Source organism: Phoca vitulina, unplaced genomic scaffold (genome assembly GCF_004348235.1).
Source record: "Phoca vitulina isolate PV1807 unplaced genomic scaffold, GSC_HSeal_1.0 scaffold11, whole genome shotgun sequence".
NCBI classification, from domain to species: Eukaryota; Metazoa; Chordata; class Mammalia; order Carnivora; family Phocidae; genus Phoca; species Phoca vitulina.
In genome coordinates this window covers 25,533,199-25,551,053 of record NW_022589714.1, presented here as the reverse complement: position 1 = coordinate 25,551,053, position 17,855 = coordinate 25,533,199, and the positions used below count along the sequence as shown (strand labels likewise).

General features: G+C 34.0%; 1 protein-coding gene across 15 annotated transcripts in view; it reads right to left on the bottom strand.

Moving 5' to 3' along the window:
• Positions 1–17,855, bottom strand: part of KHDRBS2 (KH RNA binding domain containing, signal transduction associated 2) — a 581,162-nt gene that overhangs the window by 371,169 nt on the left and 192,138 nt on the right. For all 15 annotated transcript variants that reach the window (XR_004300183.1, XR_004300185.1, XR_004300184.1 and 12 more), the window contains exon 3: positions 4,531–4,647. Coding sequence is in view for 7 of the 15 variants with exons in the window: in XM_032409568.1 (XP_032265459.1) it covers positions 4,531–4,647 (117 nt within the window). In the remaining 8 variants the exon portion in view is untranslated. The remainder of the gene's footprint in view (positions 1–4,530; positions 4,648–17,855) is intronic.

The window sequence follows — 17,855 nt, the reverse complement described above, 5'->3', positions numbered from 1 at the left end:
TGGACAGGTTTATGGCATTTTTTTTCTTTTTCATTCTTTGTCATTCACAATAGTGAATGACAAACTGTACATAAAAGGGTTGAAGATGTTAATGTAAGAAATTATTTCGCACTAGTATCATGATATATTTCACTCTTCAACTCAAACTTGACTATTTTTGTTGTTTGGTCACTTAGAGTTCAAATATATCATAGGATGAGATACCCTTGTGTTGGTTCGCCATTGAAACTAGTTTCCTTGCATTCTCACAAAACACTTATTTGCAGTGCATTGTTCCCCTACTCTTCAGGTGGGACCGTTCAGTCTGTTACTCTAATTTCTCAATGTTCAGATCCAAGAAACAGAAGAATGCAGTGAATAAATCAAAAATAAATTCCCACCTATCTGTAATTTCTCATCTACTCTTTGTCCTTCACAAACTCAAGTGATACTTAAGCAAAGAATAAAGCGTATTCAGGGGCGCCTAGGAGGCTCAGTCGGTTAAGCATCTGCCTTCAGCCCAGGCCTGGGACCGAGCCCCGCATCGGGCTCCCTGCTCAGCAAGGAGCCTGCGTCTCCCTCTCCCTCTGTCTGCTGCTCCCCCCGCTTGTGCTCTCTCTCTCTGTCAAATAAATAAATAAAATCTTAAAAAAAAAAAGAAGAATGCTTATTCCTCTATCTCTGTTTGGAAGTAACGATGGGCTAAGCATTCTCTCCTGCAGAGCAAAACAGAGAAGAAACATTGCTGATCTGTGGTGCAGTGTATTAGGGGCACAGCTAAAACTAAAATCAGAGTGTCTGGGCTCTTGATTTTGTGGGATTACAAATTGCTTTGTTGTTGGGGATATTAAAAAGTTGAAACAGGAGTCTACCTAACCGATCCCAGCCTGACTGACAAGCAGGATTTGAGAGACTAACGGTGCCATTTGATGTGAGGCATAGCCCAGAAGCCAAATGAGAGAAGGATGATTGGTACGGGTTCACACCCACCAGGCAGCAGCATCACTTTGAAGGTTTTCAGTTGATTTTATTGTTGATGAAAATCAAATTGCCATGAAATCAGAAAGGATTTACTAAAGTAGCCATCACCAAATACAGAAGATATATTGTAAAATAGAAACCTGCACATGATATTAGCACATCAAAGAGAGAAAGGCTTGCCTAGAGAATTATCACACATTTTCAAATAAAACTCCACCAAACAGCACTTTACTTTTAACATATAATCACCAGCATGTTTTAAGACTGCATTCCATAATTTCAACCAAGCTTATTAACAGAAATGTCAGAACACCTTTCATTACAACGTAATTTATTTGCAACATGTCTATTTGTGATTTCCATTTAAGGACAATGGAGGTAGGCAAGAAATTTGCTTTGAGGCTTCCCTGCTGTTACCTCACTCTTATCTGGGTGTGTTCAGCTTTTGTCTGATCTTCTCTAACCTCGCAAACCTTTTTTCTTGAAGATAATATGTTTGTTCCTCACTCTTTTCAAAGATAAGCCTGCAGACCACTGCTTCCTCTGTTCTCCCTCACCAATCTCTGCCATCAGCATCACTAAAAATAGCAACACTCTATCTGAAGCTACAGTAAGTTACCCCTGAAGATTGCTCAGAAGCAACTGCTAGGGGAAAAAAAAAGAAGCAGCAATCGCTAGAGAAGCCGGCAGCTGCGTGGTTATTTAGAACTGGCTGGCCATATGGTGTATGAGGGATTCAGACTTCAAAGAAATTTCTGAACTGCCAGTTAATTTCCTGAGATATTTTGAAATATTGCAAACATACTGTATATATTACTTTCTAATTTTCTATAAGAATATGTTTATCATCACCATTTAAAAGTTAGCTTCTGTTCAAGCATTCCTGGATAGTTCTTGGTAAAATGTGAGTTCACATATTGAGTGATCTGACCAGTATGGGAATAAAATATTGAATATAAGGTAGGATTTTGCTACTGGTATTACCTTAGATATTACCACATCTCATTTTGTTTTGGTTTTTGTTTTCTCTCTCTGCTCACAGAGTTATTGGCTAGGTGTAGCTAAAAGAAAAGGAATGCTTCCCCCAAGCCCACCAAAACCAAAGTAAGACAAATAAAAACATTGAACTTGTTAGAATCTTCTTACTACACCAAACCACCAAAACTATTTTCTGTATCATGCAATTTTATAATGATCTTATAACAACTCTTGAAACTTCATGCTTTTCTAAGGATGAAGTAGTCTTCTTACATTTGTAAAAATTAAATTAAATGAGAATGTCACTCTCTCCACCTTCTAATTCAATGATTGATACTTTCTTAACTTTTTTTTTTTAAAGAAAGTATGAAACAGATCAGGATGTTTAATTAAATTAAAAGTTTTGTGAGGGCTTGACTCCTGTCTAATACTTATTTTCTACATAACATAATATGTAATCTACAGTTGAGCACATAGCAGATGTGTAAGAAATGCTTTTGCATAGTTATTTCATCCTGATTTAGATAGCTATCCAAATATCTCCTTTCTATCATGAAACAAAGATCAAGTTTAAGACATACATTGTGTGGCATCTTAATAGCAGAGCCAACACAGAAAAACAATCTGTATTATTTTAATACATAATAATTACTAAAATTGTTTATAAGTGAATGTTTATTCACTTACTTATTGTCTGTCTCTCCCATTGGATTGTAAACTCTAGGAGGAGAAAAATTTTTGCATATTCATTACCATGGACTAGAATTACAGATGACACACAGTGTGACACGGCAATAAGTACGTCTGCAATTAATGCATGAATATATTCCTGTATAAACACATACACACATATATATTTCCACTGAAGAATCAGATAAGTTTTATTTATTTGTTAGAAGAACAAAATCACATATAAAATCTTCCTTCCTGATCAGATCATGTTGCAGAGAGGTAAAATAGCAGCACAGTGATCAATATTTTACCAAGGATTTATTTTTATTTTAATCAAATGTTTCCTAAGGTAAATTTTTGCATATCCATGTCTGTGGTTTTATTTCAGTTGTGTGCCCACCACCCTTGGCAGTTAAGGTCTTATTCAGAGTCTATAAAACATAGTGTATAGTGCAATACATTATTATTATTATTATATGTTTTCATTTTCTTTCATTTTGTAAAGGAACAATGAAAATGCCTGAAGGATGGACAAACATGATTGATCACCCAAAAAGTAATCAATGAGAAGCTGGATTTTAAGTAACAGCTAGTATCAGTAAATTAAACCTAATGGAAACTTAATAGAACTAAATTTGTTTCCAACTAGATTTTCAAATACTTATGCTGGTTCCTAACATGCTCACTGGGAAAAAGAAATCCAATGTAAAGCTCTGTGGACAGAAAAAAAAAAAATTCCAAGTATATGGGAATAAATAATAAATACCCATTTGCTTTGAAAGGTATGGAGTGCCTACACAGATGCTCTGGGTATGTGAAGCTGACTACTTTATTTCTCTGGCTGGTAGGAATGTACAGTTTAATGAGAGAAACAAAATTTCAAGAAAATATGTTAAGTGATGAGAGGATTTATCCTATCAAAGGAGTTTCAGAAAAGCGCCATTGGGGAGATGATGCCTGATCTAAATCTTAAAAAGGTGTGAAAAAAAAAAAAACAGTATGAAGTGTACACTGTAAGACTATGAGATATCTGTTTGGTGACATATCCTACTATAACTTTCCTCAAGATTTCACATTAATAGTTAAAAGAGAGAACACCTAAACAATTTTCCTAAGTAATTCCCATAATCAGAAATAACAGTTTGAACATTTTATTTTCCATGGTAACATATCAAATCAGAAAAGCATGGCCTGGTCAAATAAAAAGTACCCTAATACATCCACCCTTTCTCAATGAATTTTAAAAGATAATAAATCTCTATAAACGGTTGTTATTTTTCCAAAACAATGAATTTTAACACAGAGAAAATTGCTATCACTTTATAAAATGGGAAAATGATGTAGTTCAGATGTGAAATAAATCATTTCAAACATCAAAGTTCATATATTTCTCAGCTTATTTGTTCTTTTGGGGTCAGGTGAATTGTTTAACATGACTGAAACATTTCAGAAAATAAGTGGAATTCTCTAAGATTTGCAGATAAGTATTTGAAATTGCTTCAGGTAAGAGGATCAGAGTGAAATGGTGCATAGAGATAAAAAGAGAATGATACAATGGATGTGATTAGGTGACATAGTTGAAGAGAGAAAAGGGATCCAGACAGGGAATTAAAGAAAATGAGCATAGACATATAGAAACATCCTACAGAGGACACAGAAAAAGTAAGGAGATTTCGCAACAACCTACACAAAGGACCAAAAAGAATAAAGATGCAGAATTACATGTTTGGTGGGGGGGCAGGAAGAAAGGTAATTGATTTTTATGAAAATAGAGGAATTGACCGAGAGTGCAACAAGGTGGTCCCAGAAGGTGAAAATCGTAGGAAACAATGGAAGAACAGTGCAGATGTGCTTGTAAATTTGGCCCTGAGTGTAAGTTTGGCCCTGTATGTGTTAAAAATCAAATTCAAAGTTCAGTACCTTTGCTTTATCTCTCATTGATCCTTTGCCCAGGATAGACATTTTAGCACCTGTTTCTTCCTGTAGTCTCTTCAAGGAATTTCCTCTTGGTCCAAGCAATTTCCCCACAAAATTGAACTAGGAAACAAAATCAAGAAAATTCTGTTTTAAAGTGGAAAAAAATAATAATTTGCGCCAAAAATAAATGATGGGTTATGGGCTTTTCAAACTTTAGCATGCAGAAGAGAGTTATGCCATTCACACACATAGACACACACACGAAACTATTTCAGACCTCTAATCTAGGATCCATTTTAAAAAGGAGACCTTTTCTAAAGGATTGCCAAAATCAATAATATGTTGACTATATCATATATAGTACTTACATAATCAAATAAATAGATCACTTATAAGAAAGAAATTAAGGAGAACTATGGTTTACCAAATTTCTAAAGGCTTTTTCTCTCCAGATTATTGAAAAAAAATTATTTTAGACTATGCACCTTCAAAATTGCAAAGGTTAATATTTTAAATAGATTTTTAAGATTTTATTTATTTATTTTTGAAAGATAGAGTGAGCGAGAGAAAGAGAGAGAGAGAGAGCATGAGCAGGGGGAGGGAGAGGGAGAAGCAGACTCCCCTGCTGAGCAGGGAGCCTGACGTGGGGCTGGATCCCAGCACCCCAGGATCATGACCTGAGCCACAGTAGATGCTTAACCAACTGAGCCACCCAGGTGCCCCTTAAATAGATTTTTAAAATAAAATTTAATATTCATTTTTGTTAAGTATTATCTGTGCCTATAACATTCTATTCCAAATTTCATGATTAGGCATAAAACGATTCAATTATTCTTCAATCTTACATTCTCTATGTTAAAGAGCTGTTCTAAGGATCAGAAAATAAAAGATGTGATCACATATACAGAAAACTTTAAAACACTACTGATACCACGTATATACAAAACAGTTTCTTTAAATGGGAAATTCTGGGAGGCTTTTCAGTTTGTTTATTCATCCTGAAACATGGTTAAAAACAGGTGAAATAAGAGCAGTTATGAGAGTATGTTGTCAGCTACTGAATGGCACATTACCACACCAAATGACTTGGATAATCATTCACTGATTAATTTAAAAAATACAAGGGGCTTAGAATGCACCAAAAGCTGTGTTGGGTAAATGAAAAACAAAGATAAATAAAATTAAGTTACTGCTTTCTAAATCAGAGGTTTTCTATAAATATTTTTAAATCTATAGTCCTGTAGTAATAATACACCATATTGAATGGTTAAAGACTAATTGCTTTTCCCCTAAATCTAGGATAAATTCAAGGATGTCTGCTCTCACCACATTTACTTAATATTGTACTGAAGTGTGGACTGCTGTACCTATAGGCAAATAGATAAATGGAACAGTATAATGTTCAGAAAGACTACACACTTAGAAGGTAAACTGATTTTCAACAAAAGTGCATCAGCAATAAAATTTGAAATGCAAATCTTTTTAGTAAATGAAGCTAGAACAATTGGACATTCATATGCAACAAACAAAAACCCACAACAAAACAAACACTAAGAAACCTTTTCTGTCCTACCTCACATTTAGGCAAACTTTATTTTGGGATCTATCATAGATCTGAACATAAAAACTAAAATGGTAAGAATGCTAGTTAGAAAGCATACAAGAATGCCCTTGCAAATTTAAACTGGGGAAGGCTGCTTAATAGTAAGCAAACAGCACTCACTCAAACTTTGGCTGATCCAAAAACCATTAAGAAATGAAATAGATAATATCTTAGGAATTATCTGGGAGAATATACTGCCCGTGCATACATCCAAAAAATGATTAGTATCTTAAATATAACACTGTATGTTAACTAACCGGAATTAAAATAAAAACTTTAAAAATGATTAGTAGGTAGATCTATAAAAAACTCTATCAAGTCAATAATTAAACACACGCATATCAGAATTACCAAAACAAAAAAAAAGACCAAATGTTGATGAGGATCTGGAAGTAGGAGACAGCCACTATTAGCAGTTTAAAATGATACAACTGTCTTGGAAAGATTGACAGTTATTTATAAAGTTAAACATAGAGTTCCACTATGACCCAGAAATTCTATGTAGGTATTTAACCAAGGGATACAAAAGCATATGTTTACAAAATGACTTGTACAGGAATATCTTTACTCACAATCACCACTAAACTAGAAATAAACCAATGCCCATCCAAGGGGAAAAGAAATCAGTAAGTTTATACATAAATAGAATTAGTCACTGATTAACATAACAGCATGGATGTATCTCACAATTATGTTGAGTGAAAGAAGCCAGATACAAAAAAGTGTACCATGTTAGATTCCACTGTTACAAAACTCTAGAGGCCAAAATAATATATGGTGTTAGAATTCCTAAGAGTGGTTGCCTGTGGAAACTAGAAGGCCAGGTTTGGACTTGCTGGAAAGTGGCATGAAGGAAACATCTGGGGTGATGGAATTGTTCTCTATTTTGCTGAAAGTATAGGTAGATTTTTGTCAAAACTCATCAAGTCATACACTAAAACCTGTACATTTCACAGTATGTAAATAGGACTTCAATTAAAAATGGAGGGGAAATTATTTTAAAAATAATATCATAATGAAATGTCCTACAAAGAAATACTAACAATCCCAGGTAGTTGTACAAAGGAATATTACTAGACCTTTAGAAAATATATCATGATTTCAATCTAGGCAGATGTTGGAGGAGTCATCGACAAGATGTGACTGCTGATTGACCCCACCACCTGGATTTCGGCAACCAGAGGCTCTTTACCCCCTCACTTGTCCTTGGAATTTATGTTCTGCCCACTGATCCCACAATAGGAGCCACTTCAAGGACACAGCGTTGAGAAATAGTGATATATTATGGAGACCATCTGGACTGTATACATGACTGAACCCTATTAAGGTCTTTATATAAACTCTGAAGATTCTGGTGGGCAGGTGCTGAGATCTACTCATTTTGCAGCCACCCAAGACAAGCCTCATCTATAAGTTCCCTTGCTTATTAAACTTTTCAACTACCAATCTGCAGTGGCCTGCCTCTTTCTTCAGTCTGTTCTTGCCCTCCGTGTATGGGGGCTAGGTTTGAAATTCACCCAGGAAATTCCTGAGGTTGTGAGCTAATAGCAGACTATCCAAGAAAGAAATGGAGAAATATGTTTACTCAGTTAGCAGGCTAATATCCTTGATAGTAAAAGCAAATCAGAAAAGGGAATTTATAGAGCAAATCCACTCATGAAACAAAACCCACTTAACAAAACAGTAGCATAACCAAGGCCTGTTGTATATACAAAAAATACATAATGATTGAGTTGTGTTTATCACAGATACATGGGTAGTTTAAGATTTATAACCCCTAATTATAATTCACATATTGGCAATGGAGAAAAAGAGGTTAACATTTTATTTGGACAAAAAAAAAAAAAAAAAAAAAAGACTAACATTTTATTTAATAAGAAAAATAATTTTATAAAATTCAATTTCAATCATTATAAAACTCACATCATCTGAAGAATGAAAGAAACGTCCTTAACCCAATAGAAGCTTTCTATTAAAACCAGTAAGAATTGTTTATTTAATAGTAAAATAATACCAAAAACAAGGTAAAGATGCACATTCTCGTTTTATTCAACATTGAAGATTTAAGCCACTGAATAAGATAAATGTTATAAATGTCAGAAAGTAAGAAACAAAATACCATTCAAGGTTTATATGATTTAAATATATAAAAAGCTCAAAGTAATTTCAGAAAAATCGTTAGAATCAGTAAAAGAGCTTAGCAAGGTGTTTTATACAAAATCAATATAAAAAAATCAATTGTATTCTGTACATCAGCAACATATAATTAGTAATTTTAAAAAGAGAGAGACACCATTTATAGCATTAGTAAAAAATAAATAAGATTTTCTAAGAATAAATTTAATTGTGTATAATCAAAACCTTTACAGAGAATATAGAAAAAACATTAATAAAGCTGTCAAATGGATATAAATAGATTGAGAGACAGATTATGTTCATCTACAAGGAGTCTCAATTTCTAGTATTTTCAATTATATCTATAGGTTCTATAAAGTTCTAATTAAAATCTAATTAAAATAGGATTTGGATCAACTTACCAATTGGTTGTACAATTTGTATGAAAAGGTCAAACTCCAGAAATAGCCAAAACATTCAGAAGCAGAAGAACAGGTTAAGGATTATGCCTATCACATACAAAGAGTCATTATAAAGAGTCACTATCATTAATTATGATAGTGTGATTATGTATAGTCCTGGAACACAGTAAGAAAATAGAGCAATGGAATCCAGAATCCAGAAACAGACTCTTATGTTTAAATGATATATGATACAGCGGGCAGTACAGATCACGAAGGCAGAATAATGGCCCCCTAAAGATGTCCATGCCCTAACACCCAGGATCCGTAAATACGTTCTCTTACAAAATGGACTTTGCAACTATGACAAAATTAGGAATCTTGAGATGAAGAGATTATCCTGGATTATCCAGGTGTGCCCACTGTCCTTATAAATTAAAGAAGAAGGTAACAGAGTCAGAGGGAGTGATGCAAGTGTTGGCTTTGAAGTTGGAAGGGAGCTGTGAGCCAAAGAATAAGGGTAGCTTCTACAAGCTGTAGGAGTCAAGGAACAGATTCTCCCTTAAAGCCTCCAGAAGGAATGCAGCTTTATGGACACCTTAATTTTAACCCATGAGAACCATTTTAGACTTCTGACCTTCATAACTGTAAAATAACAAATCTGTTTTGTTTTAAGCCACAAGTTTGTGTTAACTATTACAGAAATAATAGGAATCTAATATACTAAGGAAAGAAGGGACTATCTAATACAGAGCATGATTGGCTATCCATATTAAGAATAATGAAATTGCTTCCTACACCATAACAAAAAATATATAAATATAGATGGATTATAGATTTAGGAGTGAAAGGCAAAATTTTAGAATTTCTAACAGAAAAATATAGGGAAATAATGCCTAAGAGTTCTAAAACAAGACATTAAAATATGCTAACTGTAAAATAAGTTTGATTAAAAGTAAGAATATCTGCTTGTTAAAATATACCACAAAGAAGAGGAAAACATAAGTCACAAATTTGAAAACTATTTACAGTACATGTTACCAATAAAGTATTAGGTTACAAAAACAAGTATAAAGCAGTAAGGAAAAGACAGACAGCGTAATAGATAAAAGATAAAATCGTGAATGTTATTGAAGAAAGAATTGCAAAAGAAAAGTGTATGAAAATTTCAACCTCATTAGAATTTAAACAAAGTTAAGATGACAATGAGGTCTCATTTTATACACACTGTGATGGTAGAAATGAAGAAGTCAGAAACCAAACACGGGTCAGAATGTGGAGCCACAAAGACTCATATACCCTGCTTATAAGAATGTAAAAGATACAACCATTTCGGCATTGTCTTATAGATCTGTAAATGTATTTAACCTATGTCTCAGCAATTCCATTCCTAGGTATATTCTGTAGAGAAGTCTTAGCACATGTACAAGAATATTAAAAGTCTCAAAGCTTGGAAGAGCAAAAATAATTGGGGAAAAGCCATCGATTCAAGAATGGAATGCTGTCAACCCCATACCAACACTTTATGTCTATGTTTCCTAGATCCCCCTCCACATATGCTTCCTTTTGTGAATTTTGTCAATAACAGAAGTTGCATGAGATGCAGAAGGTGAACATGAATTGGAGTCCATTATTCTTGGCAAATCATGGTGTTCAGCATGGCTGTTTTACTGACCTCTACTTGAGCTCCCACTGTGTGGATACAGGAGTCCCACAGATCTCTCTAAGCTTCCGGTTCTAGGTTCTGGCAAACTTCAGGGTCAAGTCTTCACTGCCCATGAGTGGCAATTTTCCTACAGTCCCGTCCCTCATCTCTTCCAACATCATGCTAGTTCTAAATTATAGATTGTAATATTATATAGAAAGTAGATCCTATTTTCCTCCCAGAATCATGACATTGGTACAGATGATTTAGTAAACTGTGACATATTGGTAGTGCAATATTTACAGCAGTGAACATAAATTGCCTGTAACTACATAAAATTTCATTATTAAATCCTAGAAATAAAATTTTGAGCTAAAAATTCAAGCTCTAGATATACTACACTATTTTTATAAAACCCAATAAGCAAAATTAATAATGTTTTATTTATGAATAAATGCTTAAGTAGTTAATCTACTCCTCAAATAACAGGTGTAATAATAAATACAAAATTCAAGGCCTTATTAACGTCTGGGAATGGATAGTAGAGAATGTGATCAAAGGAAAACATACAGGTGATGTCAAGTAATAGATAATACTACAGACTTTAACTTAGGGGTTCATGAGTATCCATTTTATTTTGTTTTATGCTCTACATGAAAATTACATATATTCTTTGAATGCATTAAATGTTAAATAACTTAAAAAATCAAATAGATCAATTCCAGTTAAGTAAATTTTGACTGAACTTCTTCAATACTCTGTTACAGAATCTTCTTGCCCCTTACTGGTAGTAGTAAAACATCAAAAAGAAAAATACCAAAGCACTCAAAGTGATGTCTCCATTGGGAATGCTTATGACTGAAAGGAAGAGATCGCATTTCACGCAATCCTGGCTGAGGATAGGTTATTGACAAAATACATACATGGGCCATACTCTTGAGAAGTTTCTGTTCCTTGCCTTGGCTATTGTGACACATTTCCCAACACTTCTATTTCAATACAGTGACTTCATTTCTAACCAATGATCAATTTGAAACCAATTGTCTGAAACTGTAAGGGAGACATCCTTTTTTAACTCGTTCACAAACTCTACTTTTTGAAAAAGAACACAATCATCCAACAGAATGAAGGTGCTGTATAATCAGAGATTTAACTTAAACTGATGGAAAGTATCTTTTATGAGTAACATTAATTATATAACATTATTTTAAGCATGCAGTCCTTTTAATATGTTTTTAAAATTTGTAAATAGACAATCTACCATTCACTTTTGCAAACAAGTATTTATTTATCATACTTTAAGTTTGCTCATATTATTTTATTACTCCCCTAATATCTGCAGTTTTTGGAACCAACTGTGGAGAATGGCTCAGAAAACTTTTTTTTCCCAATTACTATCTGGATAAGTAAAATGGCCCAACATCAGTGAACAAGTAGAGCGTAATGCTTAAGAGCATGGTTCTGAAGCCAGATTATATCAGTTTGTAAATTCATTAGCTACGAAAATTTGGCTGAATTACTTAACTGTCCCTTAGCTTCATTTTTCTTATCTGCAAATGGGGAGAATAAAGATAGTAATACATGCACGTGTATGTCAAATTCATTTATGCTAAGTCACTGAACAGTTGTTTTGCAATAACTTTTTTATTCAAAAATCCTTTTGAGCAATTTTAATCAGATTTTTAATTTTTTTCTAAAAGGAAATATTTAAATCACGTCAAGTACTATTAACCAAAGGAACACATTTCAATGGATTTGTAAAGCTACAAAACATAATTTGTGGCAAAGCAAGTGCTTTTCACAAAACTGGGGACATTTTAAGAAAAATATTTTAGGGATTTTTTTTTTAAGTATTTATTTATTTGAGAGAGACAGAGACAGAGATAGTGAGAGAGAGAGAGAGCACAAGCGGGGAGGAGAGGGAGAAGCGGGCTCCCTGGGTGAGGCTGGATCCCAGGACCCCGGGATCATGACCTGAGCCAAAGGCAAGACACATAACCGACTGAGACACCCAGGCTCCCCTAGGGACATTTTTAACATAGTAAACCCAAGAACAGTTTAAAATTAGGTGAAAATAAACTTCAATATTATTGGGTATATGTATTTCAAAGTTTACCAATTCATCCTCTAAGTATAGGATACCCCAGAATCTACAGTCTCCTTTTATATCCTTTCTTCTCGATTAATGTATGTCTTCATGATTAATAACATTTCATCAATACTTGTATGAAATAAACCTTTTTTTTAAACATGTGGCATTTTTCTAATGAAATGTTTGTAAACTAATTCCAGCAGCTCTGTTTCCTACATAGAATGGCAATTCACCTAGCCTTAGTTCTCTTTTTGTGGACACTAAGATTACATCTGCTTTGTGATGAAAGAGCAGGGTCGATCACTAGGGCCACTTGTGAAGAATCTCTGAACTACTAGTCTCTGCTGCTGGCCTCACCTATTCTTCTTTCATATGCCACAACTGGGTCTGAACTCCCTCATTTCCTGATCCTCAAATTACTCTTGTCCTCACATTTCTTTATATTAATATTTGAACACCATTTTCATCTCCATCCTATTCCTGATTTGAGTATAAATCCCCTTCTTAATCAGTAGGAATTGACAGAGCTGCTTGCTGTTCTGTGTTTGGGAATTCAATATTAAGTCATCCTTTAGTATTTTACTCTTGTGTTTGTCGCTATTAAAACAAAGTTAAACAAATCTGGGCAGATTGCACAAAGAGAGACCACAGTTGCAGATCAGAAAATATTCTTCCTGTATAAATAGACAGGAAAAAACAACACTTCAGGTACTCATCTCAGCAATCATCAAAGGACATTGGTGAGCAAGGGAACAGAGCTTTATTCAACCACAAAAATATCAAGCTATGTCTGTAGAATTAAATAATACCATTTGGAATTTACAGAGAACTCTATCAAAGAAGACCACTTTCAATTTAACAAAATAGACAATGATGAGTATTCAAGAAAATGATGGTGGGGAGAGAGTGTTTTAGAATTAACTATAATATCAATATGTTGTCATAAACTAAACGTCATTCAAAAACATATTTATATAAAATCAAGGATGGAATCCATTCAGTTCTTTATTAAACACATTGGTTTAGCACCCAGAACTTGTGAAATGTAGGAGGATACAAAGCGAACCAGATATAAATACTTCTTTCAAGAAACTTATACGGGGAAAAGGGAATGTATCTTAACTGTTAAAATTTTTAAAAGAAGCTGGTAAATGCCATAACAGAAGTACATTAAGTGCTGCAAGAATTCAAAGGAAGAAGAATTTGTTTCCATATTGGGAAAGTTAGAAAGTTTGATGTTTTTGCTGAATCTTGAACAGGGAGGCAGAAGCTGGACATGGAAAAAAGGCAGGGACATAAGAAAGCTCAAAAAAGGAGATTGGGAAAGATGTAGTGGAGTGGGGAGAAACTAAAGATGGAGGAGCCCATTGGAAGTTGGTGTAACCTTGATAAATGATAATGGAGCATAAAATGGCGATCATTGAAAATAGAAGAGAGGAAGTGAAAGAGAGACTGGGTAGTACCCTCAATAAGACCTGGCAATTTATTCAATTGGGGGAATACGAAGGAAGGGGAGTGAATTAGTAATCAAAATATAGTCTACATCCAGAGGATTGAAAATATATTGTATCATTAATAAAACTGTGGAAGACAGGAGCAAAAGTTGTAGAGGGAAATTTGTGGTATATTCTATTTTGGATGCCCTCTAAATGGAGAAATCTAGTAGCCACATAGGGATAGACACTGAGAGAAAAATATGAAAATATAGGTCTAGCAATTTTCTACATAGAAGTGCTACTTAAAGTCAAGAAATTACTAAGGGAGAGGGATAAAGAAAAAAAAAAAAGCCCAGGAGAGAAGTCTGAGGAGCATTTACATTTAGAAGAGAAAATAAGGAAGAGGGGCAAAGGACTACTTTCTGGAGGAATACAAGAAGATGAGGAAAACAAAAGAAAGTTAGATTTTTTAAAATAAATCACTTAATCCCCAAATACATATCAAGTGACAATTATGCACCAAGAATCATTCTAGGAGAAGTTTAGAATTCCACGGAAATGTGAAGCTGGAGTCATTAGAAAACTCTTCCTGGGACCTACCATTGAAACAGAGATGGGATGTATGGAGAGCTGGGGCAGGGGCCGAAGATGAGGGAGTTCTAATGGAGACTTTCCAGGCAGAAGGAATAACATATGAGAAAACCCCAAGAACATGACAAGTTTTGATAAACTGCAAGAAATTCCCTTTGGAGGTGTAAGACATGCGGCTGGAAGGGAGACAGACATAGAGAAAATATTTAGGTCCTTATGACCCTGTTGAGAATTTTGATCTGAGGTAAAAGCTGTGTAAAGCATTTGAAACATCTAACCTGGCAAAGGGTGGAGGATGGGGGAAGTGAACTATGGCATGACCAACTTTTACTCTCAAGGCATCTTGCTGACTGAGACTTGAGGAATGGAAGGAGTAAGTCAAGAGATGGAGAAATGAGGAAGCAATAATTTTAGCAGAGGCTACAGATGGAGGTAGACTAGACTGAGAAAAACAACCCATTCATTGGATTTGGCAATTAGGAACAATTTTGATTCTGTGCTAAAATACCAATCATTACAGTAGATTTCATCTCAGAATTTACTCAACATTTCAAAATACAACAGTAAATGTCAACATATACATGAATTAGAAGAGTTTAAATAAAAAGGCCTACCAAAAATATAAGCAGCAATTACTCTTGCTTGCCATGAGATCCCAAATTCCCACTGGGGATTACACTCTTTAGAGGGAAGTATTTGAATTTGAAGGAAGCATACATAGTTGGAGAAGAAGAATCCGTTTATACCAAGTATAAAAATGTGAGTCCTTTAAAATGTGGTGATTTGGTATACCTTGCACTTAATCAATATTAGTCTCTGAAGTTTCCAAATAACATGATCTAGGTTAAAAAACCACCCAACATTTTACCATTTTACAGGATAGTCCGTGTTTTATAGACACAGCAAAAAAACTTGAGAATATGCTGATAAAAATGATTGGACGTGAATTTTAGTAACATAAATAATTTAACAATTTTAAATTTTAATAATTTTAATAATGTAAATAATTTAATAATTTTAAACACATATACAATTCATGTCCCATTTGTTCTGCTATAAATAATTCTTTACTATAAATGTTTCAGCATTTATGTGTGTAAATCATATTCTGCTTTCACAGACAACTGAAGAGCCTTTGGTCATGTTTTAAATGTTTTTCATCCTGCGTGGAACGTCCTTAAATGTTTTCTGAGCCATGTCTTTGCTGTATTTATACAACTCTAGGGGCACCTTCTCCAAGCTCAAGTTATTTTTATTTGGAAAGATACATTTAAATCACCATCATTAAGTGAAAAGTATCATTAACAAACAGCCCTAATCTGAATTATAACCACAGTTCAAACCCAAACACTAACTTGTTCAGCATGTACAACTGTCTGAATAAAAGTTTCTAGAGTACCATACGATGAGATTATCATACAGTCATTTGTAGAGATAGTACAGTGACACATAAGAACATAATTTTTTTATTTGCATCTTGGCACTTTTAGTACTTAAAAGATATTTCTTTGGCTTTTCAAATAGTCATTAAAATAACACTTTAAGTCAGCTATATTCTTATACTTTAGAATTTTAAAAATCTTTAAATAAACCACAACGGTGCTATCATATAGAATCCTGAATTTCTGAAGTAAATCTTTTATTTAAATGTCATATAAGTCTCTTGTAAGCTGTGTTTACATGTCTACATTACAGAAGTTCGTTCTTTACAGGACTTGTTCCTGTCTATACCATGTCATGAAATCAATATATGAGCTTATGCTTGATAAGGACATAATCATTCAAGAAACGCTTATGGAATATTTGCTATGTGCCAGGCACTGTCCTAGACACTGGGGATAGAGAAGCACATGAAACAAAGTTCTTTGACCCTAGTGAGTTTACATTCTAAATATGTATTTAGGGGCACCTGGCTGGCTCAGTTGGCAGATCGCGCGCATCTTGACCTCAGGGTTGTAAGTTCAAGCCCCATGTTGGGTGTGGAGATTACTTAAAAATAAAATCTTTAAAACAAACAAACATACATTTATTTCCAACTTAAAATAGCTAATTGCTTTTCTCTTTCCTAGATGCTATCTAGTTTTTTCAAGGTTCCGGCTGCTCAAAAATCAACTATTATATTGTTTAGTATTTTCTTGTATATGATATGGATAGTCCTAATCATTCTAGAAGGATATGTCTTAATTCCCTAAAGGTAGATATTAATTCAGTAGTAGAGTAAGAAGAAAGTTAATTTGATTAACTCATTTAAATAGCATTAATTTGATCAACATTGGTTAAAAGATTGGGTACTGTGAGCAACTCCTCACCCGACTATAGGTAGTATTCCTACCTGCTTTTCTGAAATCCTCAACTGTGAAACAGATATGGATCTGTTAGAAAAGAAAACAGGAAATCCAAATTTCAAGTCCTTCTTCATACCCATTTAGTGGTATTAGGAAATATAAAAGTTACTGTATATTTGAAAAGAAACTTCTATACCAGAAGCAGAAACAAAATATATTAAACTCAATGATTCTTCTGCTTGGACTTGATTCTTTTAAGCCAATGGACTCTGTCCAAGCTAACGACTTTTTTAAAAAAGATTTTATTTGTTTCTTTGAGAGAGAGAAGCAGACTCACCACTGACTGAGAGGAGAATCCGATGAAGGGCTCCATCCAAGGACCCTGAGATCATGACCTGAACCAAAGGCAGCCGCTTAACTGACTGAGCCACCCAGGCACCCCCAAGCTAAAGACTATCTTAAGAGTCCTGCTGATAACTAAGGAGAGCACGTGTTGTGATGAGCACTGGGTGTTATATGCAACTAATGAATCGTTGAACACTACATCAAAAACTAATGATGTACTATATGTTAGCTAATTGAACATAATAATAAAAAGTAAATAAAAAAATGGAAAAAAAAAGAGTCCTGCTGATAAATTTAAAATTGCCATGGTTGCCCAGTCCTCATTATATGACATGCCTCCTTCAGAAATGTCAGCTATTGATTTGAATATTTTGAACATATTTATTAAGATATAATTCACACACCATAAAATTCATCCATTAGAAGTGTACAATTCATTTTTTAGTATACTCACAGTATATTTTTTAGTATATTCGTATTTAATATATTCATAGTATAGTCACAGGGATGTGTAACCATTGTCAAAATTGAATCTTAGAATGTTGGAGTCCTCCTTTAAAGAAACCCCACATCCGTTAGAGTTACTCCCTATTACATCCCTAAACCTAGATAACCATAAATCTACCTCTGTCTCTACAGATTTGCCTGGTCTGCACATTTCATATAAATGGGGTCATACAATAAATACACTGTCTTTAGTGACTGACTTTTTTCACTTAGTATAATGTCTTTAAGATTCATCCATGTTTTGGTTCTTTCTTTTTATTGTTGAATAATATCCCATTGTATTGAGTATCATGTTAACTATGCATTTT